This window comes from Camelina sativa, chromosome 12 (assembly GCF_030686135.1).
Source record: "Camelina sativa cultivar CO46 ecotype springtype chromosome 12, ASM3068613v1".
Classification (NCBI taxonomy): Eukaryota; Viridiplantae; Streptophyta; class Magnoliopsida; order Brassicales; family Brassicaceae; genus Camelina; species Camelina sativa.
The window spans coordinates 9,911,451-9,932,177 of record NC_141891.1 but is presented as its reverse complement, the minus strand read 5'-3'; the positions used below and the strand labels follow the sequence as shown (position 1 = coordinate 9,932,177).

Sequence of the window (20,727 nt, the reverse complement as noted above, 5' to 3'; positions counted from 1 at the left end):
TTTGTTTATTCTTCCATATCTCGGAACAGGTGTCGCACGCTAGGAAGGACCACATCCCTTTCACCAACATGTGCATTCAAAATGCATTTCCTATTTTCCATATGTAAACATGGAAAACAAAAAAAAGAAAACTATGCGAGAGTGAGAGAATCAATGTAATGATTTATAATGACAAGTGTGGTTAGCTAAAAGTAGTATAGTTTACATCCAATTTTCCCAACTTCCTTAATATTTCAATTAGGTAATCCCATATTTCTACTATTCTTTCACTAAGCTGGTTCAACGATCTTGGTGGTCTAATATGATCTTAGCATAATGTAAGAGCTAATTTATTATTATGGTTCAGATTATATATTACTGGAAAAGTTATAAAGGGATTTATCGTGGTTAATTAATCTCATAAAATTTATAAACTCTATCATGTAAATGGAGCTCCTCAAAAATATTGATTGATCTCTAAAAATCCATCGTTAGAATTTTTTATTCACTGCTATCAGTTCAAATATTCGCCTACGCGTGTAGTTCAAGTAGTGAAAAAATTGATTTTATACGCGTCATCTTGATGGAGCCAAGAGATACTACGGGTTAGCTTTTTTAATAACCGTCACAAAAACTCCGGTTTAGTAAACCATTCTAGTCACGGTTTGATTTAGTTCCGGTTTGGTTTACTTCTAGATCAATTTTTTTTTCTTTCTCATCGCCCAATGCTTTATATATAAGCCAAGTCAGTTACTCCCATACTCACTTTTTTAGTATAGCTGAAAAAGAATTGAATCAGAATCTATCCCTAATCATTTAAAAAGGATTAAATCAGAAACTATCCCTAATTATTTTACTTAACACAAACTATTCCTAATCATTTAAAAAGGATTTAAATCAGAAACTATCCCTAATCATTTTACTTATGAAGGGAGAAGGTACTTACGGGTTTTCAAATCTCGAAGAACCAAGCGATGGTCAATCTCCATTTGGGCCTCCAGTTCTCTTTTTATATCAGCATTTATCTTGGCTCCCTTGGAGCCATCTGAAACAACGACCTCGAATGAAATCTCGCCGACATAATGGTTCCTATGGGATCAGAAGTGATTTTCAAACTTCTCCATTAGAAGAAAAACATCACGAAGCACATGGACGTTCTCGTTATCTACGTATCCTTGGATCCAGTGACCATCGCCAATTAAAGTCAGGTTCTGCAAAAAAAAAAAAAGTTGTATAACGCGATTTTGATAACAACGGTTCTAAATAAACAAACATTCTGAAAACGAAATAATTGATTCAGAGCGCAGCGAAGCCAAATTCATACATCACCTTCTCCATGGTTTTTCGACACTTGGACGACAGGGAGGGATTTGAGGAAACAAACACACACTAGATCTGAAAAGATTGTTAAAAACAAATCTATACATGTTTTTTAGGGTTTCACTAGGTCCAAGCCCAATAAACTCAATATGAAAGGTCATTGATGGGAAGAAGATATCGGATATTAATATTTTGGGTAAATCTAGTTCAAAATACAAAGAGTGGTGTTAAATTTATATTTTAGAGTATTTTTAAAATTACTTGTTGTTACTCAATTGGTGATTTTTAATAGTCTTCTAAAATTATATATTATTCAATTTCTAAAATTATTTAAAATAATTTACAATCTCTTGTTATTCAATCAATGATTTATAAAATCTTACTTAAAACCTACTGTTATTCAAAATATCACAACTTTTTTTCAACAATGCTACTTCGAATGATTCTACGAAATTTTTTTACATTAAGTAATTTTTTCTCTATAAGATCATAACTTATTTTCCATATGAAAACATGGCAAAAAAATTAAAAAAAAAAAAACTTTGCGAGAGTGAGAGAATCAATGTAATGATTTAATCTAAAAGTAGTATCTTGGTGGTCTAATAGGTCTACTTATCTTTTCCCAACTTCCTTAATCTATCAATTAGGTCTTCCCATATTTCTACTTATCTTTCACTAAGCTGGTTCAACGATCTTGGTGGTCTAATATGATGATCTTAGCATAACGGAAGAGCTAATTTATTATTATGGTTCAGATTATATATTACTGGAAAAGTTATAAAGGGATTTATCGTGGTTAATTAACCTCATAAAATTTATAAACTCTATTATGTAAATGGAGCTCCTCAAATATATTGATTGATCTCTAAAAATCCATCGTTAGAATTTTTTTATTCACTATCAGTTCAAATATTCGTCTACCGTAGTTCAAGTAGTGAAAATTTGATTTTATACGCTTCATCTTGATGGAGCCAAAGAAGAGAGATACGGGTTAGATTTTAATAACCGTCACAACAACTTCGGTTTAATAAAACCATACTAATCACGATTTGATTTAGTTCCGGTTTGGTTTACTTCAAAGATCAATTTTATTATTTTTCTCGTCGCCCAATGCTTTTATATATATAAGCCAAGTCAGTTAGTACCATACTCACTTTCTTGCTTCCTTCTTTGGAGAACAAAATTGTTTCTTCTTCGATTTCTCCGAGACGATTTAAATCTCAAAGAAGCACTTCTCGAATTCGAGTGATCGTCGTCGTCGTGAACCTTCTCCGTCTTCGTCAATGGCGATCTATCATTCTCCTCCTGCTTCTCCGAAATCGGATCCCCCTCCTCCCGCGGAAGAGACGAATCAAGAATCGCAACTGAAGGAGAAGAACGAAACTCCGAAGCAAGTCTTTTACAAGACGAAGGAGATTGTGTATCGAGGACGATCGATGCGTATCGTACTCCAAGACAAGAACGGACCATGTCCTCTCATTTCCATTTGTACGTTCTTCTTCTCTCGCTAGGGTTTTTGAATCTTTGATTAGGCAACGGAATTGGAGAATGTAGATTTTGATTAGGGGTGAAATTGATGTTTCAGTTGTCGTTTCTTTGGATTAGATCTGTGAGTTTTTGTGTTCATCGTCGTCGTCGTTGTGGTTCTCTGTTTACAAGTTCTTGTTTGTGAATTGTTTTGTTTTACAGGTAATGTTCTTATCTTGAGAGAAGAAATAAATCTAGGTTTTGGCTGTGTTGATGTATCTGAAGATGATTTGCTGAATCATGTGGCCGACGTATTCTGTGAAGTAATAATCCTTGACTTACCTTCTTCACTTCTTTCCTCTTTATCTTGACTCAGAATGAGTGTATTAATCTTCTATTTTTGTTTCTCATGGCAGAGAAATGATTATGAGTGTATTGATGTTGAGCTCCTCAAACGCCTTGCAAAGGGAATAAATGTCGATATTAAATTCGATAGGTTAATCCTCCTTTTTTTTTTTGTTGATATGTTACAACCTTTTGTTTAATCTCCAATATCATAATGTTTTTTACTTGTTTGCAGCATTAAGGGTTTTGTGGTTACACCTGAGCTTGCTTTATTCGGTTCACTTGGTATTCCTTTGTATCATGGATGGATAGTTGATCCTGAGGTACATCATTATGATTGTTTTTATTATTTTTCAATTTGTAGTATTGGAATAGTTTTCGATATATATGATTGCTTTTCCTCTGCTTATACCTCCAGGATTCGGAAATCGCTACTGCAATTGGAGGCAGATCTTATGATGCTTTAATGACTGAGCTTACTGCCTTGGATACACAGACTGTTAAGGCTCCAAGCTGTAAAAGTAGTGAGGAATGCTCTGTTGATTTTCCTGTGTCGGTTACTGCGTCTGCAGAGCATGGTAGATTGCGAAAGGGAGATATTGAAGAAGAAGAAGCCTTGTTAAGAGCCTTGACATTATCTGGAAAGGAAGCATCTGGTTTTGATACTCACAGAGACTCAAATGAAGCAGAGGAGGCTGTGTCTGAATCCTCAGGTGAAGCAGAGGAGGCTGTGTCTGAATCCTCAGATGTAAATGGGCTCACGCAAAAAGAGGGTAAGCTCATACAAATGCATTTTTATATCTATTGTGGATAAAGATAACTCCATACATTTCCTAAGTTGATCAAGAAAACTTCACCATGGTTGAATTTTCAGGTGAAGTGATCAAAGAGTTCTTGAAAGATAATGCCAGTCAATTAACTTGGGATGGGTACGTGATTCTGTTGTTTGCTTACGAAGATTTTCTGTAATTGGCTAGACTGGTTATATCTTCATAATTATTGATCTTTCATTTCCTCCAGGCTCTTTAACTTGGAAGATGACCTTAAAGAAGATGAACTTTGTGTCTTGTACCGCAACGATCACTTCTCTACCATGATAAAGGTTATTTACTTATATGTAAAGCTGTAGTGTTTTTTTTTTTTTGTTCCCAGTCTTTTGTATCGATAATCAGGAAGTGATTTCAACAGTCTATACATAATATCTTAGAAGGTTAATTCTAATTTCGATATTTTCTTTTGCTCTCTCATTTTGCAGCATGATGAAAAACTCTTTACTTTGGTTTCTGATCAAGGCTATCTGATGGAGCAAGGCTTGGTTTGGGAGAGATTAAGTCAGGTATTTGAGAATTATGTATTAAGCTGTCCTTGTAAAGAGAAGATGAATTTTTGCTATTTTCAAAGTCTCCTGATTGCAAATGGTTTGGTTTGGTTTTCAGATCAATGGCGACTCTGTCTTCATGACTGGTAACTTCTTTGTCTTCAAGCGTGCCAGTTGCACAAGCCGAAAATGGGATACTGAGGTATGAACTCCTCCTGCTTCTGCTTTTTGTTATAATAGAACATGGCTTTTACTAATTTAGATCCTTTTTTTTTTTTTTTGTCTTTCTCAGAATGTTATCTCCGGAATCAACAGCAGTGATGATAATGAGTAAATATCTCTTACTTTACACCTTCTGATCTCTGAGGACTTAAAAAAGTCAATCTGTTTAGACTATTTCACCCTTTGTTTCTACATCTATAATCTTTTTAAGATTCTTAGTCTTTTTTTTTTTGGTTTTTAATGGCAGTCTGGATCTTCAAATGGCGAAGGAGTTGCAGCGTCAAATTTGGGCTGGAGAGACTGGATCAGAGGTATAGGTGACTTTAATACTTGCAAGTCCTGATATATCATCTCAGAATATAAAAACTGTCGTAAAAGTGTAGAGAAAAATATAGAAACAGAACTCATTCTCATATATACTCTGTTAGTTCTATAGCACATGTACATTCTCGTGGCTTTCCCCAAAACATAAGAAGAGATGAACCTTTATGCCATTTTATCTTTCTCTTGTTTCCCTACTTCTGCTTGTCCTTTGTTATGTTTTCCCATGAACATGACCGAGGACCTCTTCTGCAGTATGCTCTTGTACCAAACTGCTATACCCTTGAAAACCTTTAAAAAGTTAAAACAACGAGCAAAACACTAAAAAACTACATAAGAATTACCTCAAAAGTAAGATAGCAAAAAAAAGTAAAATGTAACAAAAACAAACAAAAGGAAAAGGTAACAGCATATGGTTTATATGCGTTTTTACTGAATACATTGATGATGAAAACAATTAACCAGATTCACACCATATATACCAAGGTTTAAAAAGAGTGAAAGCAGTAACCACCCAATACGATTTACTCTTGGGTAAATTTATGGGACGACTGCAATATCAAACAAGAACGATCATGATGCATAATAATATAGTAATCGCAAAACTCTCAAAATTTATTTGAAACCACCAGATGTTAGTGTAAATGGTACATCTTTTACAATTGAAACTGTGTCAAATTAAGTGAAACAGTTTAAAGGATGGATAGGATGTGTAATAATTGTGTGATATATCTCTTCAGGTACCAATAATAACCCTCAAGCACATATCTTCTTCAACACAAAGATGGAAAGAATTCCTAATATGGGCAAATGGACGATCTGAAATATAACTCATGAAGCATTGGCCCCTTACCACTTCTGCGTATGTCTTTCTTCTTTCTTTATCTTACTATCGTTTATCTTCTTTTTTTAATAATTATTGGCTTTACATAAATGTTTTAAGAGTAACCAGCAATCAGAGCTTTTTGAATTTGTTTGTTTCTCTTTTTATAATTGGCTTTACATAAATGTTTTCTGATGGTTTGTTTCTCTTTTGTAATTCATTTTGCTCATATGTTACAGATTTTAATTGAATTCAATTAAAATAGAATCATTTTATATACTTGAGAATACCTTTTTACAGTGGAATCAGCTCTTTTAACAGTTTGAAATGCCCTCTTTCCTTTATGCAAAAATAGAAAACAAAAATGATGATATAACATGAACAAGTAATGTCTGAACTCTGAAATACGCAGAAATTGATCGTAAAATCTGAAGGATGTGCACCATGTGATATATTTCTCTTTACAATTGGTTATATAAAAGAAGGGATGAATACCTATATCTCTAGAGTCTCTTTTCTTCTCTTCTCTTGTGTTGTCATATGATCCTATGATTTAAAAGTCCTTCAGTCCTAAATATATATATCCCTCAAAAATCATTATATGACCAAACAATGAGGATTCCAAGTTAAGAAGGGACTTATTAGGAAATGCTCTTTCCAACTAACAAGATGAAGAAGGAAGAAGAGCATCGATTCCTTTTTTCTTTGTGATACCTGTTGGTACACCATAACAGACCGGTGCAGCCCCAATCAAGTGTTGCAAGGTGCACGCATCTCGAGCTGCGGCTATAAATGAACCGATTTTACGTCTCTGCTTGTGGTTGCACTCAATCTTCTTCCCTGACCCATCATCAACATTTGATGGAGCTGGCTTGTTCCGCAAAGACGGTTTCCTTGACCTCTTGGTGGTGTTGTTTCCTTTTAGATTCATGGCTGCGAGTTCATTAGCTAATGACTCACACTGGCTACATCCACCCTCTGATGAAGAACCTGACCTCTCCTGCAACCATGCTTCCAACAACGCTTTCCCAAACCGATCAATGTCTCGGTCTGTTACGTCCCATAAAGTCGCCACAATGGCTGGAGATCCACCTAGTAGATAAGAGAGTGGTATGCCTTCTGGAATGTAACAGCCTTTTAGCCATAGTGAACCACTACTGCATCCCATTAAGAAAGTTGCAGAACAGTTATCTAGCTTCTCTATTTCACGCTTAGGTATATACTGTGCTCCTGCCGTATCATGAAAGGTAGAGGATCTTTTAGAAATCAATCTCAAGTAAACGAAGATTGCACCAAAAAAACGATTTACGATTAAACGGTTGATAAATTCAAAGTGCTAGAAGAATCATACCACTTCCATGACCAAAGTAAAGAAAGAGATCATGATTTTCTAATGCTTCTGTCAACTCCGTAGCACTTGGTTCTGATCCAGCTTTCCCCTGAAAGTATACACAATCATGGAAGTTTGAAAACAAAACATCACAATAAGGTTTGGTATAAGTATGATTTTGTATGTTACCTCAAAGTTTTGATCTCTGAACCAACTCTCAAACATGTCTTGTGTTTCGGGGAGATCACCACCAGGATTCAACAAGTAAAATGAATCTAGCGGATCAATAAGAGGGAAGGAATCAAGATGAGATCTTGCTGGCTCTCCTTGGAGACTGCGCTTCTTTAGCACAGCAGATATGCAACCTACAGAAGGCATGCGGTACACCTCTTGTTTCCTTAGTATCGGAATATTCTCCCAAGGAAGCATCTAAGCAAAATCAGAAGGTTAGTTAAATTTGCATTAACAGCTTAAACATCAGATCAACCTGAAAACCAATAGCTTAAAATTTAATATTCATCGAACCCAATATTTTATATCATGCAAGAATTAGCAGCAGTCTTCACGAAAAGGATCTATGTTTTTCATTAAGAATCGTGATGGATAAAACCATCCAGTCAAACTTTCTAATTCATGTGCAGGAAAATTATAAGGATATAATTGACGAACCTGAACCTCCGGATCTAACACAAGAATGATAGGTTCTCTGTTTTCTTGTTCGTCTTGTTGCCCTAGTTTGGCTGCTGCGTCATGTATCAGTTTTAAGGCCAATTCATGCCTACTTTCAGATATATTAGACGCAGCAGTAGGAGTTTTACAGTTATCTTCTTCGTAAAGATATCCCCCTCTACCTACATAGCAACCATTTCTTAAAGAAAGCTGAGCAACACATGCTTCTCCTTTTAAGTTTTCCGTACCACCACCAAGAATAACTTTCAAAAGCATCTCATTTACTTCCATTTTGCACTTGGACTTGAGATTATTCACCAGCTTTTTTTGCACTGAGTCAGGCAATTTGTAGTTCGACCATTCTCCAAGAAGCAGACACCTCCAGGGACCCAGCCAGGAAGCTTCTATATTCCTAGAACAAAAAAATGGTTATCTGATGTTGTTTACACACATGCAGACCCTTACCCAGTTGTCGGTTAAGAAGATGGATCAAAACACAATCCTATAGTTGTAAAATAGACAGACATGTGCACGTGTTATTAAAAAGAGAGCCATAATACCTTAGAAATATTCCCAGGCGATGATCAAGTTTCTTTCTCTTTTTCCACCACTGGCATCTACTCTCTGTTGTGTCTTCTTTAGGAATAGAAGATGATGCGTAGCTTGCCTCCAATATTGACTTAAATGCTGGAGCTACCTCATCAACCACGGTGGCACCCCATGGACAAAGCCAGGGCCCTTTTAAACTCTCGACTTGAGTCGCTTTCGTAGAGCTAAGATTTGCACTGTCATCTGACTTGTCTAGTGAATCAATGAGATCGTGAGTACAAAATATAAACACCATTGATCAACAAATATGGAATTCATACTACCTTCTAAAATCGAATCTACAGGTAGAAGTGTGGCAACCGGTTGGCTTTCTGGGTTTAGGCGTGATATGAGCACCCAGGCACAAACAGGTGAACGAATGTGCATTAGCTCCTGTAACAGTTGGTTTAAAGCACCTCCAAGCAAACTAATGCAGATGATTGTAGAGCTTGGAAGATTGATGAAAAATTCTCTAGCAAATTGTACAAGATCTTCAGTACGCTCAGGAGCAAGCCTACAATGGCGAGTAAGGAGATACAGAGTCAGCCAACAGAAAATTATAAAGCATGTCTGGTTGCTTAAGTTAAATTAATCTTATACCTGGGTAAGTCCAAATCCTCAGGAACCATGCAGCTCGAGCAAGTAGCCTCTGTGCACTGAAAATAAAAGCTGTCAGATAGAAGATGAAACACCTACTTTGAAAAAAGCAATCAATAACTACGTCAAAATATCATCAATAACACCGACGTCAATCCACAAATTGAGAAGCTGAAAAAACTTATCCAACCTACTTCAGTTACCTCTTTATCTGAGAGGCACCGTGATTTGTGTTTTCCACTCAAACTTGAAATGAAATGGTAACTGATATGGGTCCCAAGCGAGGCTTGATGGAAAAATGAGACCCAATGACTTGCTGACATCTCATTTCCATCATATTCGAATGAGAATTCAGCACTCGATGAAGAAAGCAGATATAAAGAGGCAAGCAATCTTGAAACCTACCAGGGACAAAAAACAGTTTTATACCAAACAACAATGATTTTAAGATTGAAGCAAAATAGGCAAGGACAGGTTACTGTTGAACAACCCAAGCTTATACCTTTTGAAATAATATTGGAACCTCTCTGCTGAGTACAAATGCTAACATTAACCATGACACCAGTTTTGTGAAAGGAATATGAGACAGATCACAGCAAATAGACCTATTAAAGGTAAAAATTAAGAGGTTAAAAGGATGATAAGTACACAGTTCTAAAGAGCATACTTAATCAATTTAGCATATGATGTTTTACATGGCCAAGTGGTATACAACCGATATATGTCTCACATACCTACTCTCCCTGCAGTGGTAATTCCGCAAATTCAACCAGCACAAGTTGTATAGTATTACTGCACGATCAACAGCGAATTCATCTCTTGCAACTTCTTTCCTAATAAACTCCAGCAGCTGACTGACAGAAGGCTGGTTGTGGCTGGACCAGTTGCTTTTAAATAAAACAGAGATACTATGCAGTAAAGCCTCATGAGCTAGATGAACTCTACCAGAGTCTGCCAAACATTTTCCTGAATTGGAAAACTAAAACTGTAAGCAGAGATACTCATCTTCTAGCAAAGATTCATATGTGAGACGTGTATATACCATGTGTGTGTGTGTTTTAAGAGAATAAACATATGAATAGCCAACACAATTTTCATGAACTACATGAGAATGGTCAGAACATAAAACAAAAGCATGGAAAGGGAGAATATGATCATTTGGCCTCGAAACTCACTCAAGGGTTTTCATACCCATTACTTTTTTATCGACAATGGATGAATCAAAAGGTTACTGGATCTCAGTTGTCATCTAAACTATTAGTTGTCATCTAAACTATTAAGCTATTAGATTGTTTCAACAGGAAAATGTCAAAAGGCTAACTTCATATGCATGCATGCACATTTGACTATTTGAGTGAGCAGATGCATAAGGAATTAGAGCATACCAAGGCTAACAAGTATTGAGGACGCAAGCTTCCTATGGCAGAGTTCCCATTTCAAACTTACTAAATTGTTGAGAGACCCAGATTCTGTTGCCTCTTCGGACAGGCACTGCTGACATTTCTCTTTGTAGCAAATGCAAAAGCCAAGGACTGCATTTTTTGTGTCCATGAGCACCCTATCACCCCTAGTACCATCAGATCTATCACAGAAATTAGAGTTATTTGACATAACTTCAGGCACATTGGAAAGGTTTTGGCATTGCTCTTTAAGTGACTGACGCATAGATCGAGTCAACCTTGACGTTGGCTCAGATATCAAATCCTTGTCCTTTGACAAACAAGTTGGGATAGCTCTTCGACCCCTTCTGGAGGCTCTGTTTCCTGTTGGCTCCTTTATATTGAGTTTTGTTTTACTTAATTTATGTCCTAAAACTTCCCCTCCATTTCTATCAATCACTATTTCCTCAGCAATATCTTCCCCATGTGATCTGATGCAGCTTTTCCACGCTGAGCAACAGACTTTTCCCAGGGCAGTACTAAACAAGCTTTCAGCATGCAAGAATCCATCTGTCTGGGAAACTCTATCAACTTTTTTCCGAGATATGTCTCCAAGTTGTTTATCCAATTGAACTTCCAACTTCAGTTTGCACTTGAGGCACGAAAAATCTCGCTGATTAGCAATTAATATCTCCTTTGCATTTTGGAGTTCCTTTTCTGCCAGACCCAGACACTGCTTTTTGTGGTAAAGATTTCCTTGAGAAATTAAAGAAGAAAGAAAACAAATCAAGCAGCTTATTAACAAAATGATTAAGGAAACCTAAAAGAAAAGACTATACCCATTGAATAAAGGAGTAGTTTCATACCTAAGGCAGAAGAAAATGCAACTGCAAAAGGGAATAGACTTTGCGAGCATGAAATGGCTTTTCCCCATGATAGACTGGTTTCTGCCTCCAGTCCATTCCCTATTAGATCATTAAGAATTCCAACCTGCACATTTGACACCAAATTGAGAAACAGCGAACTGATGGGACCCAGCTAGACTAGAAAGTTTGAACAGAAACAGAACCTGAAGGGTGCTTTCCAAATAACATTGGAGTACACTCCAAGGACTTAGGTAGCAGCAATTGACGTCCCAGAGAAAATTTCCACATGGCCAAAAATCAGTTGCTACCCATCCGTAGACTTGGAAGTTTTTTAAGCCAAAAGTCCGTATCTTTGATATTTTTCCAGCGTCGTTGTGTTTTTCGAACTGCTTCTCAGCTGAATACTTAAATTTCTGGTGAAATATAAGAGTCCGTATCCTATAGGCTTCTTTTGCATATGAAAGAGCCTGTAAGAGAAAATGGTTGACCATCAACTCAAGAGATTATAACAATGAAACTGGCAGTAATTCACAATCAAACTTTGGGGGCAATAGATGTAATATATGTATAACTACCTTACCTCAGAAAGTTTTCCAAATGATATGAGCCTTTCACAGAGATCATAATAGAGATATGCAGCTACAAAAGATGAAGTACCAGAGAGTGAAGCCTGCAATGACATTCATTAGCAAAATTTGGATGATCCCCATAGATATTGTTTTGAGAGGACAAAACTCCACATGAGTTAACTTTCTTACACTTGAAATGAGTTCTGAAGCTGCATCTTTAATATCATCAGTTGTGATGTCTGATTGAAAGGGGCCTTCATCTTTATTGGAGGCACGCAAGTAATTATTATGTAAATCATGGAAGTTCTGCTGGAACCCAATTAACTTTGCTTTTGAATCTTTCAAGCAATCTATCCAGAAATTAATGCATGTAGATTTGTCACCACAATTCTCTGATAAGGTCCGGATAAAGGTATCACTTATGGGGGAAAGGCATAAGGCATGACTAAGCCTTCTACATTCCCACAGCATTGCAAGGCAGACCTCCAATTTGACATTCTTCCACTTGAACAATTTGAAAATCAGCTGGTATATATGATGATGGAGCTCTGTACATCCCTGGAGATGGAAAAAAAGTATCAACGGCCAGATAGATATGAAGAACGCACTATAAAGTATGCCACTCAAAAAACATAGTGCAGCTAGATAATAGGAAAAATGTTACCTTCACTGACATTAAATCAATCATATTATACAGTAACGGAATTATGTTCTCTGTTGGTAGACTGTCCCCGCTATCATCTAGGCTAATAATCCTCAGCCAGAGATTTAGTGAAGTTCTAATATCTTGAAAAACTTTCTGCGCAAAAGGGGCGAGGCAAAATGTTTCAAGAAAGATTAAGTAAACAGTGAAACACAATTCACCAACTGAAAGATAAACTGTCAATGATTAGAAGCTATGCAATACGCATTTGCACCTTCGAGTTTGGCTCAGCTTCCTGGGTACAGAAAGCCCTCAAGCAATACGCAATAGGTAACATGTGAGAAGATGGAGTACCCTCTTTGTTTGGCCCATGATGTACCTCATCCTGCTTTCATACATATGAAATTTGTTCACTAAATATACAAGCCATTATACGAGCTATTAATTGTGAAGGTACTAAGACACATACCAATATAGAGATTGCTTCTGACAGTAAACAAATGCACTCATTTAGATGTTCAGTTCCAGATGTCCTTGTCATTCGTGCTTTCCATATTAAGATTCTTGCTCTCTCTATATGCGTATCCTCAGTGACATAAACATCCTTCAAAAGGATATCTGCTATCGTGATTCGCGTTACTTGACCTAGATTTGAACTTAATGAGAACATTTTTTCATAGGCAATAAGCTCCTGCAAGCATTTATAGAAAAGAGAAAATAAAATTAAAAACAAATCAGGATCACCAATTTTATAGGTAAAGTACATTCACCAATTAAGTATCCAAGGGAATTTCTAGTAGCATGCCCCGTCAAGTTAGAACATGCGCAAACTTTTATTCAAACATTAACTGAAAGGTTGTTAGGATCCGAACCTGCTCTAGGATTTTTCCGATACCACGCTTTGACTTTTTTGGAGAAGATAATAACAGTGAGTACAAAGTTGTACAAGAATCAGCCGCATCCAGATTCGTGTGACATTCCCGTTCTATCTGTTGATAGCACAGACTCAATAACTTGTAATTCAAAAATTTGTATAAAGGTACTTCATCAAAAATTTACCTTAACCCACTGCTTAACAATTGCCTCAGGACCTTGTAACCTTCTAATCAGATGTTCAGCTGACAACCAATTTTCTAGAATATGAACAATACTCTGTCTAATCTTACATCTGCTACATTGCTGGAGTATATCCAGGTAGAATGCACACCTCTTACATGCTTCGCCCACAAAATCCATAATGGCCTCTTCTGACAAGTCAGTATCAGATGAACTAGACTGATTTACAAACATCTGACAATGTAGTTCAACACATCTCCATGATGCCTTGGAATTCAGCTCAAGCGCCTCACATGCCTGCAAAGTAGAACACTTTATAAAATGTACAATGAGAAGAAGAAGTAAAAGAATGTATCATTTAGATGCATAGGTCCGCACAAGTAAAGCAAAACCAGATTTTTTATTCCAGTCTTGTTTGCATAGAAAATTTATAAGACGCTAAAAATCATGTCCTCCACCTTATTTAGCTCCTTATTTCTGTACAATACGATACCGATATTGTAAAGCGTCGCAATTAGATACTTGAGTTCTTGAGATCGGATCCATGGACTGGCAATTACAACTTCAATTACATGGGCACTGATCTGAAAAGAAAGATGTTCGATTACTAAGTTAGATTTATGATCGATCGCATGTTCAGGAAATTGAACAAACAAAATTCCATTGATTTGTATGCACTGCACATTAATACCAAACCTCCACTTTAAGCTGGGTTCTCAATGAGACAATGAAAGCACCCATAGCCACGTTTAACAAAGCTTTGTTATTGTCAGTTTCTCTATCTCCCTTGTCAGACGTGCATCTAAGAAGTGGGCACAAGAGATGTGAGGGATGCATTCAACCCACAAAAGATGATTTCACAAAAGAATTGATATAGTTTCCACTTTCTAAGTGCACTGAAAATTTAGACATCATCTCACCTGCCAATGATTTGCATATTACCATGATAACAACATATATATATTGAAAAAACTGGTGACAAAAATTTGCTTTTACAGTTGCATAAAACCTACAATTTAAAAGAACTATGTGATAAGCAAAAACAATCTTCTGATGATGCGCACGACTCTGACTAAAAGCTACAGAATATAGCATAAGGGACAGATAATGATCACCTTACCTTTGAAGGAAGAGACAGCCATCACAAAATTGGAGAAAGGCATCGTGAATAGTAGTTAGATGAGCAGAAGCGCAGGGCATTTCTGTCTTCAACACAATTTTTCTTTTCACTGAATATATCAAGTCTGCAAGCGGTTGGCACAAGAATCTCAAGGCATCTAAGTATTCTGGCCGACAAGTCTTCTCGTTCCTCTCTATACAGCAATCATGTCTTTTATTGTTGTAGTTCTTACGCCCACCAATCAATGATGAACCAGTCCGATTGCCCACATCACCTGAGTAACTATCAACCATGCCAAGTAAAGAAGCTAAGCTTTGCCATCTAGCATCATCATCAAACAAAGCTTGGATCTTCCAATCATCTGTTGCATCTTTATCCTTACTTTCTCCGAGCTTGGAATCGCAAACCGTGATGGACAGCCCAGTCGAATACAGTCTAAGAACCAGATTAAGTTGGGGAATTGCCTGCCAAGCAGTCAATTTGTAAATCACCTCATACACCAGAATAAATCATGAATAAGTTAAGGCAAGTTTACATGCCTAGGAGAGTAAAACTACCTCTATGAAAATAGCTGCCATCTCATTTAATTTCTTTGAAACTTTTGCACAGTACATGTCTCCTGCTGCTCGAAACTTGTGCGCGCAATAAGCGACTAGGTCAAAAAAGTCCATCAAATTCTCATTACTTTCATCCTGAAAAAGAAGCAGTGTTTATAAGGCATTGCAAGTTTACGGTAGAACATCAACGGAGAAGCTAGCAGAAACCTAAAGTCATCCAACCTAGCAACAGATAAAGGAGCAGGTGACACCAGAATGTATGGAAAATTTGGTGGTGGAAATAGTTACTCGATGTACACAAGACAATAAATAATTAAGATGCAAGGAATTCGCGCAAACCTCAAATTGGCAAGTTAAGCTGCGCAACAAAGCCATTGAAATGTCAATGATCACTGACATTTTTCTATACTTCAATCCGAACAGAACAGAAAGCACCTCGCGAGCAAACTGGAAACAGGGATACAGATTTAACTATCTATTAGGGATACAGATTTAACTATCTATTAGATTGACAGCATGTAAAAGGAAAGCAGCAGCAAGAAAGAAAGCCATCAAAGGACAAAAGCAACCTTATAAATCCGATCTTTTGACAATGCAGATTTATAGTGTTCTTTCACAGTTAAGTCGCAGAAAGACAGCACCAAATCCTCATCGAAATGTTCAGCCTCTTTAACCAAGGAAACAGCACATTTACCCATATTTGCCACGATCCCTCTGTGCAACTTTTCACTCGCCTTAGCATCTAAGACCCTACACAGTAACAAAATTTCAGGCTGTGCTAAGAAAAATTCAACTTACTGGTGCAAAATGGAAGCAGCATTGATATAATAATCAAAGAAGAGAAAGTTAAATAATCCCAAACTGACCTAAACCAGGGTCTGACCTCCTCGATCAAAACAAGGACTTTCCTACACCGCTTATCTTCTAAGTGCTGACCCATTGCCACAGCCTTAACAATGGCATTCACCGCATCAACAACGACCAAAGCCAGCTGCGCCTCACCATCCTGAACCTCAGGTAACAACCGGGATTTGCAATCAGAGCCGCCTCTTAACTTCTCCAGAACCTTAAACCCTTCAGCATAAACATTCTCATACAAACCCCAAACATCGAGACAATAAATCATCCGCAGCCTCTGAGACTGAACGGTATGAGGCTTACAAGCTAACTGCGCGGAGACCAATTCTAAGCAATCGACGCAAAGCTCATAAACGCGGAACAAGCCCAAGGCGAATTCGCGAGCTCCGTCATTAGATTTGGCGACGGAGAGGCGTTTCGGTAGCAGCGACATCGATTTGTTGAGGAAAGGAAGGAATTGCTTGGCTAGGGCTCGAACGGTGGTTGCTCGGTCTTGTTTTTTATTCCGGGAAGTTGTTGATGATGATAGAGTAGAGAAAGGTTTAAGGTAATCAGAGAAAGAGGAGAAGACATTGTCGCCGGCGGAGGAGGAGGAGTCGATGAGTGAGAGGAGACGGAGGTCGTCAGCGGACGCCATTGATTTCAAAATTTTTTTGAGAATTCCCGCTAATTGAAGAAGATGCTCATTCCTCTAGGTCTACTCTAGTCACTCTCTCTTCCTTGTAATTTCAAAATCTCATTCGACGTGAAGAATCGTAGTGAAGAAGACAGTTGAATTTTATCTGAAATTGAAAAATTATCAGAATTATAAACTGTTTTCTGTAATTATTTTGAAAATGTTTCGGAATTTTTGACAAGTTTTAGAAATTAGAAGAACCCTAAACGGCTTTTTAAAACACCTTCTAGATGTTCTCTCGCGGTTTGTAGTGGGCTTGTATATGATATTTAAAATAAAAGCCCACTTTACTTTTACAAAGCCCTTTCTGTTTAAGGAGGTTTTGCAATCAAGTAATATCATAGATGATAGTTTTTTTTTTTTTTTTTGTTAAAAATAGATGATAGTTTGGATATTAATATATTGTACTTACTTAATTTATATATGAGTTTTTATAATTTATGATAATCTTATACTTTTTCATGTGATTTTAGTTAAGTTATTCAAACTTACTTAATGGTTTGTGTTAATATTTTGTTGTTATATCACAATCCAAACTCGAACACTTGTGATAACGTTTTTTGTGTGCAAGCTTTGTCCGTGGACACAAAACTATCGTATCCAAAATTAAGGTACCCCGTACCCGTACTACCTTTAAGTACAGTGTACATACATTGTTGGACACGTTTTGATTGACAGCAAATAGTATTTGATATTTTAGCTCAGTTTAATATGAGTGTGATTTATATGCTAAATATTTTGTTACATAATTTCTGCAATATCATTTATAAATAACGTATTCAAATTTCCAAAAGTTACTAATCTATTCACCTTTTATTAAAAGTAAAAAAAAGAAAAATGAAAGTGCCTTTGATTTTGGTTTTGTCAAACCAAACCGAAACCAAGTTGAATATATACCCACCAAAATGAATCAAAACTAAACCAAAACAAAAGGAAAAAAAATCTAGCTAGTGCCTAAAACCGAAATCCAAATCCGAAAATGTTCAACCATTCCATATGTGACAAAATTGAACCATGCGGATTAAGATTATACGGTTTCCCAAATTAACGCAATAAAATCAATCATTGGTTTTTTTCTCAAGAGCTTTCTTTCTCCACTTCTCTTTCTCAACAAAATCAGCATCCAAGAACCTCGACACAAACTCCCAAACCTTAAAAACATCCTCAAAATTCATCATAAATCCTAACCTAACACTCACCACCGACAATCTCAAACTCATAGCTTCATCACTTCTTCTCTTGTTCCCAATCCTAATCTTATGCAAATACGCACATCGCAAACCAATCTTATCCCTCTCCGCAAGCCTCTCCACCACCAAAGGATCAACCTTTTCGCCTTGCCAGTCGAAAACGTTGAACGAAATCGACGACCCTCGACTTAGTTCCGTCTTTGGTCCGTAGATTTTAACCAAAGGCAACTCTTTTTCATGAGAGCCTGGATGTTGCAGAGTCATCAAGGCTCGTATTAGCCATAAAGTCAACGACTTTGACCTTCTACTGATTAGTATTAGTCCCAAAGAATCTGCGTGATCCAATCCTCGAAACTCAATCATTGCTTTATTATCTTGTTCATTCGATGATGATTCGATTTCAATTATCTCATTGCCAGAAGTAGACGCCGCTTTGTAGTCCTCGTGGTCATTTTGTTCAGAGTACTCTGTTTTCCATTTCCGAGATGGTTCTGCTTTTACGGCCGTGAGATTCGCCGGATTCGTTGGCTCTTCCGACAAAGCTGGAGAGATAGATTTCTTAACGAACAAGCAACCGAAACCAGAAGGATCGTCTTGACCTAAAAACTCTGTAAAAGAACAGATGAGGAAATCTGGTTGGAACAGAGAAAGCCCTAAAGTCTCCATGTCTTTAGAACCTAAAGCAGAGGTGTCTAGCAGTACATGCCATTCGTTTTCGTGAGCTAGACTCATCCATGAGTATGAATACGAAGCTCCTGTGACTAGAGATTGAAGTGGAAACACAAAGAGCCCTCTTTTGCCTCCTCTTCTCTTCCCTTTAGTGATTCTTCTCTTCAACTTCTCCGAGTTAATCTCAGTGCTTGGCCACGAAAACTCGGCTGATTCGGGCTTTACACCCTTTTTCTCTGAGATTCTGATCATTTCTTCAACTGCTTCGTCTTCGTAGTTGTAGACAGTGAGAAGGTTAGGATTTGTTTTGAAAGAGTAGAGTTCTGCTACAATCTTGAAAGCAGAGGAACGGTCTTGAGTTAGAATCATGTGATATTCGGATTCGTCAAGATTCATAAAACTCGTGAGTCTTCTCCTCATCCTCGACTGAAACTGAGATTCTTCTTCGCTCGCGAATGTTATCAGTTCTTTACCGGAGCTTACTTGCTTGCAAGACAAGGTAAGTATAGAAGGATTCAAATCGGGTTCTGATTCTGAGACTTGTGGAAACTGGGAGTAAGAGAACAAAGGTTGTTGCTGACCAAACACGTGTGGAGAGGACGAGAGGTTTTGGTAATCAGTAGATCGGAGATGATCGGCTTGATTCGTCTGCAAGTAATCTGGAAAAGCTGTGATGAGATCGTAGAAAGATGTACGGAGACGTGGAAGAGATTCTTGGCTCGTGAATTTGGCGTCTTGAGTTAGTAAAGAAGCTCCTGTTGTGATTACTGAGAACTCTAGCTCTTCTGGTTTCTCAGATACTGAATGAGATGAGAATGGTGATGAACAGCAGCCATTGAAGCAAGCTTCTTGTATGAAGTGTGAATTCTTCATCTCTTCCTTTTTTTTTTCCTCTCTCTCTCTCTCTCTCTCTCCCCTGTTCCTCTGTTTTTTTGTCCGGAGAAAAGAGGGAGGAGTGACTTGAGAGAACGTTTGAAGTCAATGAGATTTAAAAAAAAGTGTGAAATTGGGTCTTTAGGAAAATTATTTTGCTGTCGTAATCTAATTGCAATGCATAGTCAATCAAAAGAAAAGTTCATACCAAAATTTTGCTACTCTTCTTCAATAGCTTAACCAATTTTAAGACTTCAACTTCAGTTGATGAATAGTATAGTCAATTATTAAAATAAGAAAATAACAATAATGTATATAGAAAGAATATTATAGTTTGTTAGGTAAGTATATGCTCACGTTCAAGGTTGAACAGAGTTGACTTATCTATAGCTTTATTGGCTTATATTAGTATATTTATTTCGATTTGATTAGTGTGAATGTGTGTGTGTGTGTGTGATAGTAATGAGAATTGTAATATATATGTTGGTAAAGGAAACACAAATAAGCAATCAAAGAGATTATTAGTTTATAATTTTTAAAGTTGGCCAGATGTTTATTGACCAATGACCAATAAAATTATATCCATGAAATGGGGTCCAAGTCAAGATATAATTTTTTTTTTTTGGCCTACTACTTTTTAATATTTCTTATAACGATATATTGGACTATGTTTTTTTTATTTTGTTAAGTATACTAAATCACTTGTGCAAGAGACTTCCTAACTGAAATAATATTTTACTATAAGATTTTCTTCCTTAATGCCAGTGTTCAAGAAAGCGGTCTAGGCGCTAGGCGCTCAGCAGACGCCTACATAACCGTCTAAACCGCTTAAAATTACATTAATTTAATTTTAATATTTATTTTTGATTTTTAACTATATATATTTAAATTATTAAGTTTTATATCTATATACGTAATTATAAATGTTTATATGTTGTTAATATAACTTAAATAAATATTTTTTTCTTAATTTTGTATATAATTTATATTTATTTTTATTTTTCTAACATATATTTATACATAATTTTATATATATAATGTTTTATGTTGTAAACGTCTAACCCGCCTAAAAACCGTCTAGACCCCGATTAGGCGTTCTAGGCGCTAGGCGCTGGATCACCGCTCAGATACCGCCTAGCGCTTTCTTGAACACTGCTTGAACACTGCTTAATGCTAATCATGTTTCATCTGTTTTGTAACATCGTCCTTTCAAACGAATGAGAAAGTAGATGGCAACTTCATCATTTCATGAATCATGCACGTAGAAGTAGAACCTCGAGGGCGACGCGCTT

General features: G+C 36.8%; 3 protein-coding genes across 9 annotated transcripts; 1 reads left to right on the top strand and 2 right to left on the bottom strand.

Moving 5' to 3' along the window:
* The first annotated feature begins 2,404 nt into the window (after window positions 1-2,404).
* On the top strand, window positions 2,405-6,074 carry LOC104731197 (uncharacterized). Its single transcript, XM_010450499.3, has 12 exons — window positions 2,405-2,787; window positions 2,989-3,089; window positions 3,183-3,262; window positions 3,347-3,434; window positions 3,530-3,884; window positions 3,986-4,040; window positions 4,132-4,213; window positions 4,367-4,447; window positions 4,548-4,631; window positions 4,722-4,759; window positions 4,899-4,962; window positions 5,713-6,074. Exons 1-12 carry the CDS (start codon window positions 2,583-2,585, stop codon window positions 5,800-5,802), a joined length of 1,323 nt encoding a protein of 440 aa, XP_010448801.1. The 5' UTR covers window positions 2,405-2,582; the 3' UTR covers window positions 5,803-6,074.
* A 110-nt stretch (window positions 6,075-6,184) lies between these two features.
* Window positions 6,185-16,896, bottom strand: LOC104731195 (separase). Of its 7 annotated transcripts, none has more exons than XM_087479274.1 (28): window positions 16,036-16,896; window positions 15,739-15,919; window positions 15,509-15,616; window positions 15,170-15,304; window positions 14,613-15,076; window positions 14,189-14,294; window positions 13,951-14,076; window positions 13,496-13,789; window positions 13,309-13,425; window positions 12,906-13,127; window positions 12,711-12,824; window positions 12,458-12,592; window positions 11,983-12,351; window positions 11,805-11,894; window positions 11,428-11,691; window positions 11,225-11,348; window positions 10,365-11,114; window positions 9,714-9,945; window positions 9,482-9,584; window positions 9,183-9,380; window positions 8,983-9,038; window positions 8,667-8,896; window positions 8,355-8,595; window positions 7,795-8,206; window positions 7,315-7,554; window positions 7,147-7,234; window positions 6,510-7,025; window positions 6,185-6,365 (listed from the first exon to the last, which is right to left on the bottom strand). In XM_087479274.1, the coding sequence occupies exons 1-28, from the start codon at window positions 16,662-16,664 to the stop codon at window positions 6,349-6,351; spliced, it is 6,561 nt and encodes a 2,186-aa protein (XP_087335400.1). In that variant the 5' UTR covers window positions 16,665-16,896; the 3' UTR covers window positions 6,185-6,348. The 7 variants fall into 7 exon arrangements, with proteins under 7 accessions (XP_087335400.1, XP_010448798.2, XP_087335398.1 ...); XM_010450496.2 differs by having other exon boundaries at window positions 12,711-12,821; XM_087479272.1 differs by having other exon boundaries at window positions 6,345-7,025.
* A 591-nt stretch (window positions 16,897-17,487) lies between these two features.
* On the bottom strand, window positions 17,488-19,642 carry LOC104731194 (uncharacterized). The gene has a single exon (XM_010450492.3). It carries the CDS (start codon window positions 19,433-19,435, stop codon window positions 17,762-17,764), a length of 1,674 nt encoding a protein of 557 aa, XP_010448794.1. The 5' UTR covers window positions 19,436-19,642; the 3' UTR covers window positions 17,488-17,761.
* Between the last annotated feature and the right edge of the window lie 1,085 nt (window positions 19,643-20,727).